Source organism: Poecilia mexicana, unplaced genomic scaffold (assembly GCF_051168715.1).
Source record: "Poecilia mexicana isolate PSO_F unplaced genomic scaffold, ASM5116871v1 scaffold_17, whole genome shotgun sequence".
Lineage (NCBI taxonomy): Eukaryota > Metazoa > Chordata > Actinopteri > Cyprinodontiformes > Poeciliidae > Poecilia > Poecilia mexicana.
Genome location: NW_028263386.1, coordinates 28,522,932 through 28,546,293, shown reverse-complemented (window position 1 = coordinate 28,546,293; position 23,362 = coordinate 28,522,932). Strand labels below are relative to the sequence as shown.

Here is a 23,362-nt window from a genome sequence, read left to right as displayed (position 1 = left end):
GCAAATGGGGATTCATCACAAGTGAGAGGTGGTGGTGTAGCATCTGACTTTCCCAGGTCTCAATCTAATCCCTGCGTTTTTTGGATGTTCAAGACCAAACCATTCCAAAAAATGGAGGCCAGACCTGTTGGCTTACTACACTGAAATTATCTGCTGCTAAGATTTTGGTACCAGATACCCCAGCATGCCCTGACTCCCTCCCTATCTTGGCTTCAGTCTATATATGCTGCGTGATGACTAAAATTATCAGAAGAGCACACATAACACTAGCTTGTTCTAAATACATTCTGGACCTTTTGGATCCTCTAACTTCTTCTAGCTTTGCCCTAGATAAAGTTGACAACTCGCTATGTTGTCAACATTTGACAACATAGCGAGTCAAATGTTGTTGGTTGTACCTTCAACCCATTTTAAAGCCTGTGGGGACCATGCTTTTTGAAGCTCAGAGGCTTTGGAACACTTTCCCACTGTCCTCACATTGCAGACTCCACTGACTCAAACAACTTAAAAGGGCAGTATTATGTTTTCCAGGCACATAGTGCCATTTTATAGCACAATCAAGTAACTATGATAATTTCAGTTGATATTATATCATATTTATTTATATAATAAATAAATATATTATATTTATTTATGACCACCTTTGCTAGAGTAGAAAAAAAACAAAAAAGTATGTCTTTAAAGAGGTTTTGTCTTTATTGGTAAGTTGTAGTTGAAAGGAGGAGTAGCACACCCAGAGTTAAACAGCAGAGTTTGGATTGTCATAGCTGCAGCATCTTATCATATCATTTATGATCTGTGCATAAACACAGGTCACAGATGACTGTATGTTTCTATATTGATGGTGAACTGAGGTCTCTAATCAACACAAATACTGCATGGTCATCATAAAGCATATGGTGAGCTCAGGGCAAACAGAAAGACAGGCCTGAGATGCTTCAGAAAACACAGGAGAAAAAGCAAAGATATTGCAAAAAGAAAGTTGTACTTTTAGCAGATTTAAAAGAAATGAAATGAAATCAAAATCTGAGTAATGGTCACAGTTTGTCTCATTCAACTTGAATGCACATAAGCCTTTATAAAGGCACTGTCCATTCGCTTCACTGTCCTAACAACTAGCACAGAAAAAAAAATACATTGCACATGGATCTCTGTGAGGAAAATACAAAATCACTTAGAAAGAAGACAGGTGTAATCATTGCATATTGGTGTGCTGGTTAAAGTTATGTTAAGTAGTCCTTAGTGTTGAAGGCACCCTTGAGAGTTGGAGGGTTTGGCATTGTTTAGGATTTGCAGACAGAGAATATATTTAGCCAGAAAAATAAAGTATCAAATTACAATAAGGCTTCAATAGAAACTTGTAGCTTATTCAAACATTAAAACATAACTTACTCTTTTAAATTGCAATAAAATAAAACAAATGTAGCACAATCCTAATTCTTAAGTAAGCTATAATGAACTATTCATGTGGTTTGAATCCTTCAGACAAAGTTGCACATTTCAACTTAACACAATTCTTTTTTCTACAGCTCTTCAAAGAAGTCCCTATGACAACATCAACACTATAACACCTGTAGTGGTCCAGCCCTTGCAATTAAACCACCAATTATAACAGACAAAAACAGTAACACAGTCATGTTATACATGTTTAAGTGCACTGGAAGTGCAGAACTGTAAAAGTACCATTCAAAGTGCATCTGATTTAACAACAACAAAAAGTCAACCCAATTACACAATCACAAAAAAGACTGTTTTAAGACAACATCAGATTAAGTGATCTGAATAGGAGTTAGAACAAAATGACCACAGACACTACGGTCCGGTTGGCACACGGAGCGCTACAATCAACCAGCTTTATCAGCTGCTGATGGAAAGTAGCCGGTGGCAAAATGGAAAGTACAGTACTGCTTGTGTCATGCTTGCTTGGCACTTGTTTGGTGGCATTGACTGCTTCCCTCCAAAGAGCAAAATATTGATTTGTGAGAGAGAAAAAAGAGGAAAAATGTGGCATGGGCAACTCTCCGTTGGTAACCCCCTGGGTTTTTACAGCTACATTAATCCTATCCTATTTGTTGAGTCGTTTAAAAACACAGTCATCGAACTGATGTCTGACTAAAATGGACATGAATGTAGTGCTAAAAGTATTCAAAGCTGGTTATTTTTTTGTAGTTTCTGCTTGACATCTGCACTGATCGCTCTTTGTCATAAAACAGCTATCATTTTTGGCTTAAACCCTTAAAAATCACTAACAGGGCTTTACCAGTGTAATAGAATCCACACAAAAACTCATTCTGAGCCAAACATCTTGAATGCAAAATTTTGTAGGAGCAGAAATAATAAAAACTGTACAAGAAAACTCCTGATACATTTTGAATGGAAAACCCTGCCTCAGTATCGGACAATCATTTCTGTTTTTTTGACACTAGAAGGCAGCATCTGCCCTCCCTGAAAGTCTTTGGGTGTAATTCCTGAAGAGCCCAGCAGTCATGCAGGCTTTGTTTCTTAATTCTGAATGAAAATGTGCTACTTTAGGATTATAAAAAGGGGGGAAAAAAACAAAACATTATATTTGTCTGATGAACACAACAGAAAGCATGCTGCATCTCAAGCAATAACAAGTGTTGGTGTGCCAATATAGTAACAGTGAAGTAGTCAATCAAAACATGCTACATTTAGTTCATATTACACATATTAATCTGCATACGTTGTTTTACTCCAATAACTTTATTCCTCTGTGTTCTGTTTTTACTGACTATTCAAATAGAGAATAAATAGAGAGAAGAGAGAAGAATACGCTACAGCCTCCTGATAAAAATCAGGCAGAATAGAAACTGTCCTTCTAATCTGCATGGCAACAACTATTAAAGGACCTTTTTTATAGTGCTTCATCACTTTCTCAGTTTCATCACTGAGAAGTTTCATCAATTCTGAGAAGACACCTCAGTCTTTAGTTTTAGACCTTTGACTGACTGGTAGAGCCTTTTTTTACTTCTTGTCCTTATTATATGAAAACAAAGAAGACAACAGACAGGTAGGAAAGTTGTTTTGTGTCTTTCATGGAACAGTGTTCAAACCTGTCAGTGTTTTTTTTTTTCAGTGCAAGGAACCATCCTCATCCTCCATACAAATATCTACACTTCAGTAACTTTACATTGTCACCCTGTTGGGGGAGACTTGGAGAAGGACAGCATCCGTTTGAAATGAAGGAAGAACAGTGACAGAGGACAAGGCACTGATATCAATCTGAGTGAAACAAAGAAGGTCTGAGGGGGAGACGCTTGTGGCTGGTGCTATGTGCCGAGTCTGAAACGTGGGACCACAGAGGGGCCTTCTGGGTCTGTTTCTCTGTCTTCTGCCATATCCTTTTCAGAGTCCAGAGAAAATGTCCTGCCTGAGTCACTGGTGAGGATCTTGTTGAGCCGTCGAGTTGGTATGGATCCAGAATCAAACGCACCGCTGTGTTTGGTTAGGCTCCTGCTACCCTTCTCCTCTCTTGGTGAGCCCTCCGTGTCAGACTCACCCTCTTCCTCTAAAGTCAGTGCAAACTGGAACTTCTCGGCCATCATGGAACCTGGGCCCTCGCCGGGCACCGAGGCTTCCTCCAGAGACCCTCTTCCTCCCTGGCCATGGGGCCTGGGCGAGGGGCTGCGAGGGATCATGCTGTGGTACCACTCTCTGTTGTCCTCCAGCGTGTCCAAGATCTCCTGAGCATCAGGGTGCACCAGGTCAGCCCACGTCTCCCAGAGCGGATGGACGATGTAGTCAATGAAGCCCACCTGGAAAACACCAGTCACATGCTGTCGGTATGTTCTGAGCACTCTGACCCTGACCTAGCTGGAGCATCTCTCCCTACCTGGTTCTTCTCTATGGAGGCGTTGTGTTTGTCACACATGGGACTGATCTCCATTCCTTTGTCTCTTTCCCTGTCGCCCTGAGTGAAGAACTCCACCATGATGCGGTCTGTCCACTTACGGTACAGTTCAAGGGGTTTGGTGGGATTGCTCAGGTCCGCGCAGTGCACCATGTTCTGAAGAACCTGCATGAAGAAGTCAGCGGAAGACTGAATAAATACAGCACTTTAGAGAAGTATTCAAATCTCTTTATCTTTTATTTACATTTTCTGACATTACAACCTCAGACTTCCATGGATTTTATTGGGATTTTCTTGGATAGCCCAACACAGATCAGTGCATGATTGTAACATCAGAGACTGCTTTGTGTTGCTCTATCACATAAAAGACCAGCATGAATACACATGAATACTTTGGAAAGACCTATAAAGTCACACAGGTTTTTCATCCAAATGTCTTTCAAATTTTGAGCAAACTTTTAATGTGTTGCAAAAGAGGAAAAAATATTCATGTTTCTATGAAAAAATCAACCAGGCTTCACAAAGTGTAATTATGTCAGATGTTGACATTGTGCTTGGTTATGAAGAAAACAGGAATTAGACAATGGAAACTATGATGGACCACACCTCAGGAAAATAGAGAGAGGTTTTCAGGAATAAATTGTAATTGTTCTGTCATGTCGGTGATGTTTATGTCTGCAGACATAAAGAAAGAAATACAATTCTAATCCACACCTACATTGAGGGAGTTATTTTGAATTTTGCCATTTCCATGAACCTTTTCTGATGAGATTTTTCACAATGCGTATTTAAAACACAGAAAAATGACTGCATTCTGCTTTTTCTTTCTTTCTTTGTTTCTTCTTCACTTGTGTTGTTAGAAAGCATTTCTCACCTGTATGCGATCTGAATAGTTGTCCAGCAGGAGAACACCCAGATTGGTTACTTTCTTTGTCTCCACCATGGTTTTTAAGTCTGCTAGTAGGTTCATGTGTTTTGACATGTCAGTGGCCAGCACCTGCAAGCGCATCAATCAGATTAAATTACACCTGGCAAGCGAAACTCTCTATAAAAAAAAAAGCAGCAGCTAAACTGAGCGGGTTGAGATGTTGGCGTTACCATGTCGATGACCATCTTGCGCAGAGACTGTCTCTGTTTTTTGCTCAGGTTCTGGAAGATGTCACAGTTATCTTCCTGCAGAAGCTTAAAACCCACGGCCAGGTGATGGTTCTCCAGCACTGACAGATCATTGTACATCAGGGCCAGCTCAGAGTCTTACGGACACATCAAAGAGAACCATAAGGATGAGAAAAATACCTTGTCCAAATCAAACTCACACTATTCTTGTGGAATTATGTAAACTCACTGGTGTTGATGAGAAACTGGTTGGAAACTCCAGGGTGATCCACATCATGGATGGAGCTGGCAAACAGTGCGGCCAGAATTTCCAGATCAGTAAATACGGCCTTACAAAGCCAAACAGGAGAGTCAACATGCATTAGTGATGGATGAAGCTCGGCTTTGATAGATCCTACTGTTCACGTTTCTGTCCAGCTATACCTCCAGAGCAGGGGTGGACAGCAGCACGTGCGTGGACTGCACCACATCTGCAGCGTGGATGTTGTTATGGTAAGCCACGTCAGAGCGGTAATGATCCTCCAGTGTCATCATGAAGTTAATAAAATGGTCTACAGGAATCTTGAATGTTTTCAGCAAATCGCGCTCCTATAGAAGGAGAACAAAACAGACACTGGCTTAGAGGATATAGAGACGGAAGCTATTTGGTGAAATGTAAAAAGACGTTTAGTACACCACGCCATCATCTGATGTAACAGCATCTGAGGTTTTCCTATATCTTTGGGCACCTGAAAGATTGTGTACATTGTGACTGTCAATGGGCGTTTTCCAGAGTACTCTGCAACCTTGAAGATGTCGAGTCCCCATCTGTCAACATCCTCAAGCTCCTGCCAAGGTGTAAGATAGGTTTTATTAAATAACATGCAATATCCATGGTTCAGTGCATTTTCCCCATATTTACAACAAGTAAGTGATGAACTTGTACTTTTGCGAGGAACTCCTCCTGACTGGCGTTGACCCCAAAGCGAGGGATGGTGGAGGGAACGAGGCTGTGGGTGACCTTCTTGACGCCACTGATCTGGGACATGGGACGCTTCTTTTTGTCTTTCTCCTTGGTAGGAGGAGACATAATGTCCATGTCATCTGGCTTCTCTGTTAACATAGGTTGGACACAGTTAGTCTAGGAATTTCTCAGTAATCATATAACAAAGTATACAGTCTTATGAGATTCATATGTATTCATATATTTTCTTGGATTTTGTCACATTACTAAAACAAATTTTGTGTTTTTTATCACATAAAATCCCAAAGAAATTAGCTAAGTGACACAGAACTATAAAGAAATATTAAAAGATTGTACAGCTTTGTATGGTATAAACAGTAAGCCCTTTTTACTATGGTACCCCTTAAATAAAATCTAAAAAAAATTAGAGACAATTTTTCTTCAAAGGTCAATTAGTTTAGTCTCAATATACAAACAACTGTTCTCTGAAGGCCTCATGCAAATCAATACAGGTTGTGTAAAACAATGCTGTACATCATCCTGAACACTTCACTCCCTCTTTAACACATGATGACAACAGCGTCAGGTTAAGACAAGAGGATACTTGTCTTAACCTGGAAGAAAACCTCCTGGAGTCTGCAAAATGATTGAAACAGGGGAAAGGCTGACCTTCAGGCAGAACATACAACCATCATAACTGTCCTTGTTAATTTCTTGCAAACGGAAACATTTCCAAATCACCTTTGTTAGAAAGGTGTAAAAAGCATAGGATCATTTTATATGGCCAGCTGACTGGCAGTGAGCAGCGAACATCATGGCATGGAGTGCATCCCAGTTTTCCATGTCTGGCATATAACCATTCATTTTAGCTTTTAAACTGGTTATATTGATCCTATGTCCAGACAGAGGGATAATCAATAGCCTAGCATCATGACCTGTTTGTTCTGAAGATCCTGCAGCTTCCACTTCTCTTCCTCACATGGTGCCTCCTCACTCTGACTCTCATACTGATAGGAGGAACCACAGAGCTCTGTTAGGTTAAAGCTCATCTTCTGAAGTTGGGATGTTTTTTCTCCAACAGGTTCAAGAGGAATCACCTCAAACCAGATGTTGGACTGGATTTTATTTCAGTGTCATTTGTGAATGTTAGCTCCTCATTTTCAACAGTGGAGCTATAAAGGTTGAAAAAGGTTATCATTTTGGAGAAAGTGTCATCAACATCAATATTTCCACTAAATAAGAGGAAAAAAAATTGTTTGATAAAGGAAAAGCCTCTCAGACTCTGAGCTCAAAGCAAGATCCCAGAGAGCACCAAACTATTTTTTTATATTAGACAATTAATTTAATTTCACATAATTATCGTGGTAGAAGCCATGTGTTTGTTAAATACTTAATGAAACATATTTATCGTGTTTGATGTTTGTTGTGAATGACGTATACTCACAAAGAACAAGGTAATTAGTCCAAGTTTGTCGTTTATTGAACGTTCAGAAACTACAGCAGCTGTGATGCGCCACAGCAAAGGTAAACAAAGGTAAAATAACTGAACAGGTGATCAACTCTAAACCACTCACACCTTTTTACTCTCTGTCAATTAAGCACAGCCGTTGCCATGGCAACCTCCTGTGCTCCACAAACTGACCAGAGATTACGTTAAAAACATAACATTCAGTCCGTTACGATATTAGGTTTGCAGGCTTGATATTTGTTTTGCCATCATTAATAAGCCTCTCATGAACACAGCCGTGGTTGATTAGTTAATTAAAAGCTCCTGCTCTGCTAGTTATTTTGGTAATGGAACCGAAACGCACAGAATTGCGCAACACCGTGTTGAAACAATAACACTGAGATTATTATTGTTATTGGGTCATTAATTTGAACACTTTTTGTTGATTTTTTTTATTGTTGTTCTTTAATAAAGATACGAACATTTTTGATAAGGAGTGCTGGTCTCAGCGTACTGGCTGAGGTGACAAACTAATGATCTCGGCATTAGTTTGTCACCTAATGCCGAGATCAACTCAAAACCTTCCGCGATCGACGTATTGCACCGCTGCTCTAGTAAAGCACGAAGAGTTCAGAAACAATATGAAATGGGGGGGAAGCTATTTATTAACTGATTAAGTCGTGTTTTAGATTGTTCTTGTAAAACTAATTAATCACGGCTGATTAGTGTGTGCACTCACGGCTGCACAGTGAACCCATTGATTCTTTACAGCAGACAGCCGCTCCTCTCTCTTGCAGGTACTGCGTAGCCCCACTAAATCTTTAAGGGGTACGCAGTACCCTGCTGTACCCCCCTACTTTCACCCCTGGCTGTAACACAGACTGCTACAAAACATCTTTCCTGCCAACAGCCATCAACATCTACAGTAACTCTTTGAAAAACATTGAATTAATATGAGTTACAACAACATTTAATTTCCCTTTGGGAAATTCAGTTCAAAAGTGGTTTTGAACTGAATTTGAATTTACTTGAATTAAAACATATGGATGTTTGTAGTTGTAAAGTGACAAAATAAGAAAAGATTAGTATGAATACTTTTGTACCATCCATACACATTTACCTGGAGCAGCCTAAAAGGAGAAGCTATTTACCAAGAAAAGTGCTGGAGATGAACTCAGACACCTGGTTCCCAGAGCGGCTGGTCTCCGACAGCTGACTGAGCTCTCGGTTCAGCATTCTCTTGAACTGAGGACAAACAAAAGAAGCATGCATGAGGCACGTCAAACAGAACACAACAAGTTGGTTCAGTTGGACATTTTCAGTAATGAATCAAAACAAAGGCTTTTCTGGAAAAATCATATACAAACAAAACCTGTTTAATGTGATCAGTTGAGAAAAATAATGACAGGTTTGCAAAAGGTTGCAAAAATGCTGTGCACAATGATTGATGCACTTTGCAGAAAATGTTTAAGAAAATTCCGTCTCATGTTTCATCCAGCAGGTGCTGGTGTCTTCTCAGCCTCTAGACAGGCAACAATAAACCCAGGTGCAGTCTCACCCCTTCCACCAGGTTCATGGCCACCCTCCTCTCACCTGAGCAAACGTCCACGGCGAAGAGATAAAACAGTTCACTTCTGGCATCTCAGCACAAAGTTGCACATAGGAGCCAGATTAAAAAAATAAATAAAAGACAAAAGTTTCCTTCTCCTCCTGATTAGCAGAACATCCTACTTAAATCCAGTTCAAACAGAGAGTGTAGCAGTTCATTTGGTAAAGCTGTGAGCAGCGCCATAGAGGCTGATGTCAGAACAAAAGGATGGAGCCGCAGCAGAGGGAATGCAGAGGGATGTGAAGCCGAGCAACCACTGTGCTGCACCACGCTCCCCCTGACCCTTCCTCATTCACACTATTGCTGCCTGCATGTAAACAGAGGCAAGAGCTACTCCAGTGTCTGCCTCCTTGAGAAAAAAAAGAAGTCTTAGAATAGCAGCCAATGGGGCAGCAGCTACAGCTACGGTTAGGGAATCAATGGGCTGTCATTGGAGAGGAGATCCACAGAGTAGGCAGGGCAGATGGAAGCAGGGATTGCGAGGTGCACCATGTGCATGGAGTGTAAAGAAGATAGGAGCGGAAAACACTGAATGGATGTGAAGAAGAGCTTTACTGATCGAGCAGGGAATAAAAATAGGATACCATACACCACAGGAATATGCTGACTTATACTGTCATTCATTCAGATCAACCGGATGACTTGGTGGTGCATCTGAACACTCCACATTTTGAAATCAACTAAAAACAAATTAATTCTTAGAAGATTGAAAACAACGGAAAATGAATGAAATTCGATAGAAATGTACCATCCTTCCTTCATCCAGTCAAGTTTTTGTGAAAATATTAATCAAGACATTAGAGGTTGAAAGAGCAACGGTTGGCAAGGTTCCCAAACCTTGCCAGGTTCTGTTAACCTACCTTGTTGGAAGCCATCTCGCTGACAGAGTGTCGAGTTTTCAGCGTGTCTAGTTGATCTAGACACCAGTCCAGCTCATCCAGAGTCTCTATGGCTAGCTGTTGGTGGGGCTCCTCTGTTCCAGATCAGAACAAACAGGCATTAAGGCACCAAGAATTTTTTTATATACATTATTAGAAATGCATCAAGAGATGCAAATACACAAATGATTTAATTCCATTTTTAAAAAGGAAAATCAATATTTTCTTTCCTAAAGTGTAATAACAGCATTCTTTTAGTGAATGCTTGATCACTTGTAGCAAAAGATGCATCTACAGCTCAAAAATAATTCTAACATGAAAAGCTCGGGCCTTTCTGCTGGACTGAACATCAATACAGTGCAGGGCTGATCTGGTGACTTATTTTTGGATTAACTGGATGCACAAGATGCTTAATATTAGATTTTTTTTTTTTTGCCACTTGAGGAGTTCTGGGTAGAAGATTTTCATAGAGAAATTTTCTTTGAAACTTCAATGCAAAATGCTCATATTTTTTGTGCAGTTTTGGCTTAATTACTGCTCTGAACATGTTCTTTTAACAAACGGTCTTTTGTTGAATCCGTATAATCCAGTTAACAATTAATCAATTACTAAATTAGTTGACAATTACTTCAATAATTGATTCATCACTATTAATTTGATTAGTCATATCAGCGCTACAATTAATATAAGAGCGGCATAATAGACAAATAAATTTGAAGTATTGACTCAGGGGGTTCAATGTATGCCGCACTTCTCAGAATTGTATTTGATACAAAAATAAGAAAATCATAAACAATTTTCCATCCACTTCATAAATATGCAGCAGCTTCATAAAATCTCAGTGCAACACAAGTTTCATTTCCACACATGACACACGTGATAAAGGTTTATTGGCTATAATTATATTTTTAAACAGCTCATGCTTTCTTACTACAGGACAAAAGTAAGTACTATTAATGTATTGATATTTCCTGTTCAGTTACTGATCAGTGGGTGTCCTCCACTATGGATCTACTCATGGGTGACATTTATTCATCTATTACACTATGATGTTGTACCAGTAACCTGCAGGTTCAGCTCCATAATGAAGGTGCTTCCAGCTCTATGTCACTTAGTCCAATGTGAATTATTGGCTATTGATCAGCAAACAGCCCTCTCTGACAGCGGCACAAACCTGCAAGACTGGTTTTACACATTGAGGGTGGGTGGCTTCCTGAGGAGCGCGTCCTAGAGAACAAACACAAAGGCTGATGTTAGACTGATCTCATCGTGATTATGACGTGAAGTCAGTAGAAAACAGATCCATGGATGGATCACCTACTTGCTAGCTGCTCTGTCCTGCTGTCCAGTTATGAGGGCAAAATTACTTCGGACTGTCCTCAAGCTGGCGAGGACCTAAGGACAGGAACAGGAAGTTAATCAAACTGGACCTGTATAACTTTGGTGATAGAACAGATTTAGCCTCATCCTCTACATATTTAATTTATTGTTTTACACAATTAAATATGACCCTGTATTGAATCAGTGGGCTCACTTTGATGCCATTGCTTTCATCCTCCTAGATGACATGCAGCACAGAGGCATTCCTCTTTCCCCTTCTGATGTTTTCATAGCATCACTAGCTCTCCTCTGCATTCTGACTGTCCTTCTATCAGGAGCTGACAACTGACTCAGCGTGCAGAGAAGGCCTGCAGAGTATCACATGTCCAGGAGTGACCCTTGTGGAGGGCGCACAGGCTGACATGCAAATCTGAAACAGCACCACCCGGCAGTATTCGATTCACCTCTTCTGTCAGAGTGTAAGTCGAGCACAAGTATGACGCATGTCCCACGCAAGAGTCAGGCAACACCAGCGGGAAGTCTGGTTCTGTCACAGAGCCAGCCCCCCGGCCCGGAGCGGAGGGCTGTTCCACTGCAGCGCTCACACACCAGCTGGCTTTGCCTGCATCATTTTATCTCATCATCACTGCAGGCTTCAGGTTTTAAATTATGTAAAGCACCTTGAAATGCCTTGCTGCTGAAATGTGCTATACAAATAAAATTTGATTGATTAATTGATACAGTGTGTGGCTTCAGAAATATGGATTTGTGGGCAAACTTAGCATTAGCAGCAGCAACAAAACTTTCAAATTAAAAGTCTTTGGAGGACTCACCTGTGCAAATGGTGTGACAATCATATCTTCTGAGTGTCTGCAATCAGGAAAAGAGCATTCAAGAGCGGAATGTATGCAACTATATGCCATTCCTGCACTTTAAGATTTTATAAAGACTTAAAGGGGAAGTATTATATGTTCTCCAGGCACATTGTGCCATTTTATAGCACAACCAAGTGACTATGTTAAAAATGCTAAAAATGTTAAAAATGACTTACAAGACAGTTTCCTTTGTAATTTAAAGCCTTGAAAGTGGGTGCCTGTCTCTTTAAAAACTCCTGATCTTTCTGAAACTCCGTCTTTAGGAAGTCATCACAATAAGGCTCCTATATTAAAACTTTAGCATTTTTATAGGAAAAGTAGCTCCTATAAAGAGCTCAGCTGATGCATAGTTCCTCCAGGTGTTTGCTAATTGTTGCTGGCTAGTCTGAAGGCTGCTCAGTGAGGCAGAAGCTTGGAAGCTTAGAAACCGCAGCTCTGAGAAGGAGTTGCATCTAGAAGGTGGGGCTAGGTCTACCCAGGCGTTTTGCACATCTTAATGGTTGCCATGGAGATTAAAGGATTTTTCAAACATGTATTAAAGAATCAAAGCAACATTCCAGGTATGTTTTGATGAAGAAATAACATTACAACATGATGTAGAGCTCAAAAAAGTTGGCTTCTACAGGTGCTGGTCATAAAATTAGAATATTGTGATAAAGTTCATTATTTTCCATAATGTCATGATAAAAATTAAATTGTCATATATTTTAGATTCATTGCACACCAACTGAAATATTTCAGGTCTTTTATTGTTTTAATTTTGATGATTTTGGCAAACAGCTCATGAAAACCCAAAATCCCTGTCTCAAAAAATTAGAATATTATGAAAAGGTTCTCTGAACGAGCAATAAAAATAATCATCTGAATCAACAAAGTAACTCTAAACACCTGAAAAAGATTCCTGAGGCCTTTAAAAACTCCCAGCCTGGTTCATTACTCAAAACCGCAATCATGGGTCAGACTGCTGACCTGACTGCTGTCCAGAAGGCCATCACTGACATCCTCAAGCAAGAGGGTGAGAAACAGAAAGAAATTTCTGAACGAATCGGCTGTTTGCAGAGTGTTATATCAAGGCACCTCAGTGGGAAGTCAGTAGGAAGGAAAAAGTGTGGCAGAAAACGCTGCACAACGAGAAGAGGTGACCGGACCTTGAGGAAGATTGTGGAGAAGGGTCGATTCCAGACCTTGGGGGAAGCAGTGGACTGAGTCTGGAGTAGAAACATCCAGAGCCACTGTGCACAGGCGTGTGCAGGAAATGGGCTACAGGTGCCGCATTCCCCAGGTCAAAGGTCAAGCCACTTTTGAACCAGAAACAGCGGCAGAAGCGCCTGACCTGGGCTACAGAGAAGCAGCACTTTGGACCACTGTTGTTCAGTGGTCCAAAGTACTTTTTTCGGATGAAAGCAAACTTTGCATGTCATTCGGAAATCAAAGTGCCAGACTCTGGAGGAAGACTGGGGAGAAGGAAATGCCAAAATGCCAGAAGTCCAGTGTCAAGTACCCACAGTCAGTGATGGTCTGTGGAGCCATGTCAGCTGCTGGTGTTGGTCCACTGGGTTTTATCAAGGGCAGGATCAATGCAGCAGCTATCAGAAGATTTTGGAGCACTTCATGCTTCCATCTGCTGAAAAGTTTTATGGAGATGAAAATTTAATTTGGTCTGGAATCGGCCCTTCTCCACAATCTTCCTCAGGGTCCGGTCACCTCTTCTCGTTGTGCAGCGTTTTCTGCCACACTTTTTCCTTCCTACTGACTTCCCACTGAGGTGCCTTGATATAACACTCTGCAAACAGCCGATTCGTTCAGAAATTTCTTTCTGTTTCTCACCCTCTTGCTTGAGGATGTCAGTGATGGCCTTCTGGACAGCAGTCAGGTCAGCAGTCTGACCCATGATTGCGGTTTTGAGTAACGAACCAGGCTGGGAGTTTTTAAAGGCCTCAGGAATCTTTTTCAGGTGTTTAGAGTTACTTTGTTGATTCAGATGATTATTTTTATTGCTCGTTCAGAGAACCTTTTCATAATATTCTAATTTTTTGAGACAGGGATTTTGGGTTTTCATGAGCTGTTTGCCAAAATCATCAAAATTAAAACAATAAAAGACCTGAAATATTTCAGTTGGTGTGCAATGAATCTAAAATATATGACAATTTAATTTTTATCATGACATTATGGAAAATAATGAACTTTATCACAATATTCTAATTTTATGACCAGCACCTGTATATAACACTGCCCCTTTAAAATATTAAAATACATTAAACAACTGTGCCAATTAATTAAAAACCATGGGGCGCCTCACTGTAAAGTATTGCTTCTGCTTTTTTTATTTTAAGACCTGCAAAGGAACAAAAATAACAAGCAAAAGGAGTGGCTGGCAAGGAAACAATTGGGATGAAAAACACATTTTGAAATAGTAAATAATAACAGGTGGAATTCATATTTTTGTTACATGCAAACATTAAAAGAAACTGAAGCAAACTGGATGTGCAACAGCGGCCATCAGCAGAGTTTGCAGTTTAGTGGTGGTTGTAAAAAACTGAGCTGGGATGTGTCAGGCTAGAGGGAAAGCAAAGGAGGGATTTAGGAGGCAGAGCAGGTTTGATTTTCTGATTCTGCTCGATCTTCTCACCGAGACGACAACCAGTTGACCTCCCAGTGCTTCAAGCTTTCTTCCCTTTAAAAAGAGATATGCAAGAGTGCATGAGGAGACCTGAGACCCGCTTACTGGACAAATGTGAAGTTTTTTCACAGTGTGAACTTGAGATTGCCTTATTTGAGAGATACTAAGCTGATAGTATCTCTCAAATAAATCAAATATAATATTTTTCATAGATGAAAAATATTTCTTTAAAACTGTGTGGAGTGCCTGCAACATATGGCATGGGTTTATAGAACTTTCTGAACAATTAAAATATAAAACTGGAAGAAAGAAAAAGGATTATACTAAAAGTAAAGGGGGGACAAAAAGGTTCCACCAGGAAGAAATTCAAGAAAAAAAAAAAAAAAAAAAAAAAAAAAAAAAATATATATATATATATATATATATATATATATATATATATATATATATATATATATATATATATATATATATATATATATATATATATATATATATATATAAGCTCCTAAACATCTGTAGTTCTAAAACAATCTGAAAATGCTAACCGAAGCAGCCCTCATATGTGGAAACTTTTCAGTGCTCTGATCAATGCATTCTGTATTAGGATTCCTGATACTGTTACCTGTTTCTAGGAATTTGTTAGTAGTTTTTTCAGTGAGCTGTATAGCCGCGGTTTGCACAGCTAGCTTTTGACAGTTGGACTATTTTTATGTGCAAAGATTTTGTGATATGCCTAATCTACATGTTTTTCATTCTTCACACCTATTCTACAGTAAAAAGAAAGAGGCTGCTCTAAGTGAAGGACAGAGAGCTGCAAAGAAAGCAGCTGAAATCCTAATCAATCATTTCAAGAAAAAGTGCTACATCCAAGAAGCTGAAGGAATTTTTATGTAAAATGTGAACCAAACATATCATGAACTAAATTGTAAAAGAGTCACCTGAAGAGCAAGAAAAAATGCTAATATTAAACTAGCCTAGCTTACCACTAATAAACAGCAGAACAAGACGTGTTCATTGAAAGTTGTAATTGTACGGTGTTTGAGTGTGTGAGTGAGACTGCTTCTACAAACATTTGTGAGAGAATGGGTCCCTCTCAGTGTGTTGCAGCCAGGTATTGTTATGGGATACTATGTGCAGTAAGTCCAGACGGACTTTTTCCTTGTTGAATTTTCCACAGTCGACTGTTTGGGGTATAGTAATAAAGTAGAAAGGATTGGGAACTGAGATGACTCCCCCACAAAAATATAGGCCTTGTAAAATCACAGAGCAGGGTCATCGGGTACTGATGAGGCCACCAACGTTCTACAGAGTCTAGAACTACAAACCTAGAAATTTCAAGAGTTTTTCCTTCATTCTCCACTTTGGTTGGCCCTGTCCTGCTCCAGCAACACTGCATACCACTGCACAGGTCCACAAGGACAATAGACACATCTGTTTCATATGGAAGAACATGATTGGCCTGCACAGAGTCCTGATCTCAACCTAACATAGAACCTTTAGGAATAATTAGTACAGACACCAACAGCCAGATCTTCTTGTCCAACATCAGGGTCTGACATCATAAATGCATTTTTGGAAGCATGGGCAGAAATTCCCATTGACACACTCCTCATTCCCAGAAGCAGAAAAAATAATCAGTAAAAGGTTATTATCAAATGACCCAGACTGAAATTGGGGACCAATAAATCATGATTTATGATAGAACAAGAAAAAATTAATTCAAATAATTAATCTTAATATCCCAGCATCAGGACATTCTGCTGAAGAGCCAATAGAAAATCATGGAGATTTCAGATTTTTATATACATAAATAATTTATTTTTTTTCTCAGTAAGACAATAAAATGAAAGAAAGGGACGTTCCTCAGGAAAAAGACATTTAAAAATTTGACACAACGCAATGAGTAGTGCAGATTTTATTGTAGAAAAATAACGGATCAAGTGATTCATCCAAAGGAAGAATGAAGGAGAAGAACTTACAGATCACTGGCTGATGACAGGTTCCTGGAGGGACCTTTAGGTGAAAGGTCAAAGTCAGAGTCAGAGCGGTACAAGAAGGATTCCCGCCTCTGACTATGAGGATAGTTGGCCTGGAGGACCAGACCAGAGCTGGAGCTGCTCTGGGCGTCCAGGGGGCTGCGTGCCACTGATAATCCATTCTCCACATCAAAACTATGAAAACAGAAACGAGCAGAGAATCAGAGAATTGGAAAATTAAATCACAGCAACAACAGCCTTTAGAAAACAGCATGAGAAGAACAGACAGACATGAACATAACCACCAGGGTTCAAAATGTTAAGATGGACAGATGGACAGATTCCAGCAATTATAACAACAATAACCCATGTCTAATCTTGTCACAGGATTCCATCACGTTCATATTCTAAGGAGAATACGGTTCACAACAGAAAAAAGGATCACTTTTACAAAACGGAAAACAACACAGCAGGAGCTAAAAATGTCTACCGTTACAAAATATCAGAAAACAGAATTGGATTGTGAAATATCCGTGAACAGAGCCATCAAATGAAATAATTTCAGGAGGTCAGCAAGAATCAGCTCAGCTTTATTTTCAACTTCAATGGCTGCTAAAAAAAAAGCAACAAAAAGCTGTTTTAGTAAACTGAAGTTGATATGAGGAGGTGATGAGAGCCACAAAAAAAAAGCCTCCAGCTCTGATGACAGCATGGCAGCAACATGACTGGCTACTCATCACAATCATACAACCAAAAACTGCTTCATGGCAAAAAAAAAAAAAAAAAAAAAAAAAAAAAGAAACCAACGACTGATGACAGAAAAGTCAACAAAAATAAAAACTGGGCGGAACAGTCTGCAAGTTTGTTTCACCTTGATGCATTTGTTGGTGGTTTAGCTTTTATAACCCAGTCTTTTGACAACGCAAAAGAACGAAAGTTGGTTTTAGATGGATAAAGGTGAGATGTGTGCTGTGTGTGGAAGAGCTGTGAGTGAACAGCACTGTGTAAAATCAGCACGAAGCTGCTGACGTAAAGTCATGTGAAGTCTAAAAATAACCCAGTGATCAGGTAAGGAGGAGTTCCTCCAGATCTGACTGAGGTTGGGTGCATGCAGAGAAAATCACCACAGCTGGGCCCGTCTTTACAGTCAGAGCACGTCTCGGCCTCCATCCCACGTCCCTGCTTTCCCACAGCCCTCTTCCCCCGTCATACACCCACAGACACATACACATGCAAACATGCAGACACACCGCCCACTGACATTTAAAGCCAGATGAGCACACTGCTCGGTTTGCCAACACCATCGTCCTATGAAAACAGTCAGAGGAGCTGATGGCTATTTTACACTCATAAGAAGAGTGAATTAAACATTTTAATAGATGTGGAATATTTTTTATGTAGTTGATAAGCAATCTTAAAATCCCATCCATCCAGCTGGAATATTTCAATTAAGAATTACAGATATTTCTAACAGTAATTTCTGAATATCTTTTTTCACCTGTGCAGTCATATTTTATGTGAAAGACCAACACAGCCAATTGCAACCTAGAGCAATGAAGTAGACCAAGCAAAAGGAGACATGGTTGATAATGTATATCTTAACAGTTTCTTCATCCCTCTATATTCCAAAACATTTAAATAAAAACCAGTGGATACAAATGCCTTCAGAAGTCACCTAATTCCAGAGGTGGGTAAAGTTCAAAAATTTAACTCGAGTATGAGTAGCACTACTTCAACATATTTTTACTTACAAGTAAACGTAAAGTAGTAATAAAGTAAAGTAGTCATCCAAGAAATGACTCCAGTAAGAGTAGAAAAGTATTTCATAAAAAGGTCACTCCGGTACAGAGGAACTGATCATAATATTTGATTTATTATCTACAAATGATGTCTTCAGACAGGCAAAAATATAAAGTTATATGCAAATCAGGAACTAGATTCTATTTTTGTTTTTGCACCACCTCCTGTTTCCATGCAGCTATTTTTAGCCATCCCATAACAGGGAGCAGGCTGAGAGAGGCAGCAGTGAAGCTAAGAAAAGAGCATCAGGTAGAGCGCTGAGCTGTCCTCCCTCCGTCCCACTCATCACAGTTCAGCACAAGCTTCCCTCCATTCATGAATATCCAGGGAGGAGGTTCTATTCGAAGCTCCTGCTGAGCTAAATATAGATCCTGGTTGAAAATGTCGCCCACATCTTTTGGTTGCAGGGATTTCTCTGGAATGTTTCCTCTTTGCATACTGCATCCTCCATCTGCTATGAGCTCGCTGCAGGAGAGTCACTCACTCAAAAATCTGCTCAACACATAGAAATGATAACATAGAACCGAGTATGATATGTAATTTAATGTTGGCATCACTTTGCTCTTTTTTAACAATGGTATTTTATTATTACACTTATAAAGATACAGCAGTTTATCAGGAACGCCTTGCTAGTTCCTATTTTGGACCCTTTTTGCCATCGGAAATATTCTTAAGAGATTCTGATCCAAATAGAGCCGTTAGTGACGGACATGAGGAATAACTATACTCAGGTAAGCTCCACTGATTCTAAGATATAGAGAACCAATTCTGCCAAAACATTAGAATAAATTAATGCTCAATAAATAAATAAGCATACAATTGAATGCACACAAAAAAATAAATAAACTATGTTGGCACTAATTAAATTATGCAGTAAGACATAAATGTATACATCCTAGCAGCTCCACGGATGCAGGCTCAATCATACAACTATGCACAAAAAAAGTTCTTGCAGCAGGTTAACTGTTTCTTCCTCTCCATCCTTTCCACCTTTGACAGTTTATGATTGTAGTAATCCACCAATCTGCTGCTTGAACTTCTTATCTGCTGTGCCAATAAATTCAACTGTCCAACAATGGGACTATCTTTTTTTCCCCTTCTTGCAGAGCAAATCTGGTTCTGGCATTGGAAAGCAGCCAGACCCAAAGTACTGTTTGCCAAAGCTGCTGGGAAAATACTAATCGAAGTATGAAAAATGATTTGAATATTTGCTCTGGTGAGGATTTGGTGGAACTTGTTAACCATATCTGTTCCAGGCAGGCTTTCTGACATGCCCTCCACAGAGAAAGATGAACGTCTCCTAATAAGATCATGACCTGCCTCAGATGTTTGTGTCCCATTCCAAATAGTCAGCAGAAGGCTCTCAAGGATGAGCAGCGGAAATCAAATATCACATCCACTTCTGAAAGCACACAATATGTACCTCTTATGTCAAAATGCTTTTATATCCTTCTTACAAATTATAATAAATGTCACAAACCATGCTCTGTGTTTTTGGGATAATTTATGGTGTTTCTTTAAGGAGAACTCTAGAATAATCTTGGAATGTGGAAAAAAGTGAGGGAGTCTGAATACTTTTTGGCATCACATTTTATTTTCTAATTCGCCTCAATTTGCACACTGTTCATGCTGAATGAAAGCACATGGCACATGATGATCAGCAAAAAAAAACAAACCAAAACAACCTTCCTTGTTGACCCTGTTGTATCAGTGGATGATGTTTAGTGTTCAGTCGTTGAGGGAGAGTTCATGTGTGAAATAGAATTAGATACCTAGGTATTCAGTCTTAACAGTAAACCTTGCCATTAGAACAGGATCCCCCTGATGGCCTTTGATGGAACTGCAGGACATCCTCAAATAAATAAAGTACCATTACACTTTCAATAAAGTCAACGCTAGAGCTTCCCCTAGAGCAAGGATTTGATTTGTCCTTTCTTGGCTTTTAGGTGAAAACATTGTAGCACAGTCAGGGCAAAGGTCAACTTATTAGAGATTATTATATGGGGGGGGGGGAATTAAGTACATTTCAAAGACTAATGGTGCAAAAATAATGAAACTATTGCCTTCTTACAGATCCCTCAGAATACTCGACCAAAGAGACAGTCACCTGTATAAAATTCAACAAACATGGTGGAACATAATTACTGCATCTGTGATCTGGAATCCAGTCAAATTGGACCAAAACATCTACAGCAACACATCCCACCCAAACACACAAACACATGGATCTAATTAATTTCTCACCCGAAAATTAGAGCTGACATTCCAATGGAAAACAAAAGACTGAGAAGAGAGTGAGAGGTAACAAAGAAAGAGTCAATATGTGTTTTTTATTAAAGTTTCTGGGCCGGTGAGAAGTGTGATTGATGGCAGCCTGTCGCCCTGATACTCGACACCCTTCCTGCATCACCGCCTGTCATGGCAACATCAATCCCATCTGGGGAGCATTAAAATACAGGAGCTACTGGGCAGAGTGAGAAATGGGCCTGTAAAGCAGGACAAGCTGTCATCTGAACCTTCATTCAGCATTCCCAGGCTTGTGCTGTGACACAGCCAGAAACGGAATTAATTGCACCCAAGTCAACTTGCCTTACAGGTTCAGTCATTTATTCAGGAGAGACAAAAACGATCACAGCCAGGATGGTTTACAGGTGACACAGATCTGAGCTCAGTAAGGTCTGCACGTTTGCAGTGAACAATAGTCGCCCCACTGTTACCAACTCAGCGACTTTCTTGCTATTTTTAGCAACAGTTCAGACAAAAAAGAAATTGGTGATTGGCCAGAAAACTGCAGTCCGTGCATCCCTAAACAGAATATATCTTATTAATCCTCAAGAAGAAATTGCTTATTTATTAACAAGCTACTCCATCTAAAGAGCTAAATATTAATATAAACATAAACAATATAAAATTAATAAAAAAATATTTAAGTATGACATTATGTCATTTAAATATAATGTAAATATAAAATAACTTAATTAATTAAAATAAAAATATTTACATGGAAATATGTTTATCTATAAACTTATTTCTGATGACACATTTTGTTAGCTGCAGTTGAGCTACAAACATAAAAAAAATCAAGAGGGAATCTGAAATTAATGTATCAATCTTACCATGCTTGTATTGATTGTATCATTATTATTGATATTTTGGACTGATCCACCTCTCCTTATCAATAATAAGCTCAGTTGGGAACAGCTGTTTCCCCCCAATCAGTGAACATGCCATACCAAAGAGCAACCAGCTAGGGGTGCACTGATGAATTAGCCCCAAATTTCTCAATTATGGGCGATCAGTATTCAGCCAATACTTACATGTGAAGCCGATCTCATCCACCAATCTTGTCTTTATTTATATAGCTCTTTTCCAAGGTTAAAATATCACAAAAGCACATCATAGTAAAGTCTAAACCGCATAAAGCAAAATTGTACATAAAATGTTAAAAATATATAATGAAAAATAATTTTAAAAAATTGGAAATCATCAAAATTAAAGAGAAGCAGGTGTACTGTTGTCCCTCTAATAAAAGAAAACTCAATTCTACACTAAAAGCTAGAATAATGGAACTCTATAACAGATTAATGTACAAGGTCATTATCACCTAATGGTCTATTTAAATAGATGTGTTCTAATGGTACGCTTTGCACACTGGACCTCAGGGACCACTGGGGATATAAAGGATTTAAAAGAACATTAACATGCTACTTGACCATGTAAAGCCTTAAAACCACAACTCTAGAATTAATGGGCAGCTACTTTCCCAGTGAAGCTGGGAAAGTAGCTTTCTGAAATCGATCCAAGGAAGGTTTATTAAGACAAGTGGAAAGCGAACAGCAGTGGTCCAGACGTAACTAAATGAATGCATGAAGAACAATTCTCAGTTCAGAGCAATACCCAATGCAACTCAACTTAGCAATATTCCTCGGACAAGCGAATCAGAGACCTAACATGAAGACGAAGACAAGAAGCTGAATAAGAAAATAACTAAGATTCCAAACAGAAGGGCTGATTAAGCTCGACCAGAGCACGGAAAAGAATTTCAGTTTTTCATTCATTCATTCATAGTTCCCAGCCATCCAATTTGCAGTTTTACACAAAACATGCAACAACTGTAACTGAAAAACAAGGGAAACCTCTGTAGGCTGAAGAAGCAGAAAGGAACTATTGATATCAAGACAAGGAATCTATGCATGATCTATAAGTTTTGAACCTTATAGATCTTCCTGTGAATGTGATCTTTGACCTTTTCAAGCTGTCCATTAAGGTTTTACTCCCTCTGCCCACATTAGGCTGGCTGTCTTCACTCATAACTGGCTGCAGATAAACCTGTCCTTCCTGTTAGCTGCAAGATCATTTTAACCATTCTCCCAGAAGAGCATTTGTAAGGTCAGACAGTGATGCTGGATGAGAAGGCCTGGCTTCTCATCCATGCTCTAATTCATCCTGAACGTGTCAGGTTATGGTCAGTACTCTGTGGAAGTCAGTCATCTTCCTATGTACCATACTCACTCATCCATGTCTTTATGAATGTTCTATTTTGGCAATTTAAAAATAAAAAATAAAAAATTCATCTCACCAGAGCTAAGAGCTCAAGGCTACTTCTCAAAACAGCTATGGAAATACACTCTGGAAAGCTCCTAGTGCAAAGTTTCTGAGCTAATCTGAAGAAGGTTGTAGGTCTAGAACTATTGACTCTACAGAAAGTTGGTGACCTCTGCACTCTGCCTTATCATCTGCTGACCCCATTTTGTGATTTTATGTGGCTTGCAACTTATTGGGAGAGTTTCTGTCATTCCCAATTTCTTCCACTTAGTTATAATCTCTCTAAGTGCTCACAGTGGATTTTAGTAGCAGTCCCATCCCTGGAATCCGCTGAGCTCCTGAGACTGACCTATTCATTC

The 23,362-nt window shown here is 39.4% G+C and overlaps 1 protein-coding gene across 1 annotated transcript in view; it reads right to left on the bottom strand.

Annotated features, from left to right (window-relative positions):
• Positions 1-673: 673 nt before the first annotated feature.
• LOC106908136 (3',5'-cyclic-AMP phosphodiesterase 4C-like) overlaps positions 674-23,362 on the bottom strand; it is a 342,471-nt gene continuing 319,782 nt past the window's right edge. The window contains exons 3-16 of the mRNA XM_088014993.1: positions 16,662-16,853; positions 12,018-12,054; positions 11,186-11,259; positions 11,039-11,091; positions 9,847-9,959; positions 8,529-8,622; positions 5,913-6,079; positions 5,716-5,814; positions 5,411-5,575; positions 5,217-5,316; positions 4,970-5,124; positions 4,746-4,868; positions 3,854-4,036; positions 674-3,776 (exon numbers count right to left, since the gene is read on the bottom strand). Coding sequence (XP_087871119.1) covers positions 3,291-3,776; positions 3,854-4,036; positions 4,746-4,868; positions 4,970-5,124; positions 5,217-5,316; positions 5,411-5,575; positions 5,716-5,814; positions 5,913-6,079; positions 8,529-8,622; positions 9,847-9,959; positions 11,039-11,091; positions 11,186-11,259; positions 12,018-12,054; positions 16,662-16,853 — 2,041 coding nt within the window. The 3' untranslated portion in view covers positions 674-3,290. The remainder of the gene's footprint in view (positions 3,777-3,853; positions 4,037-4,745; positions 4,869-4,969; positions 5,125-5,216; positions 5,317-5,410; positions 5,576-5,715; positions 5,815-5,912; positions 6,080-8,528; positions 8,623-9,846; positions 9,960-11,038; positions 11,092-11,185; positions 11,260-12,017; positions 12,055-16,661; positions 16,854-23,362) is intronic.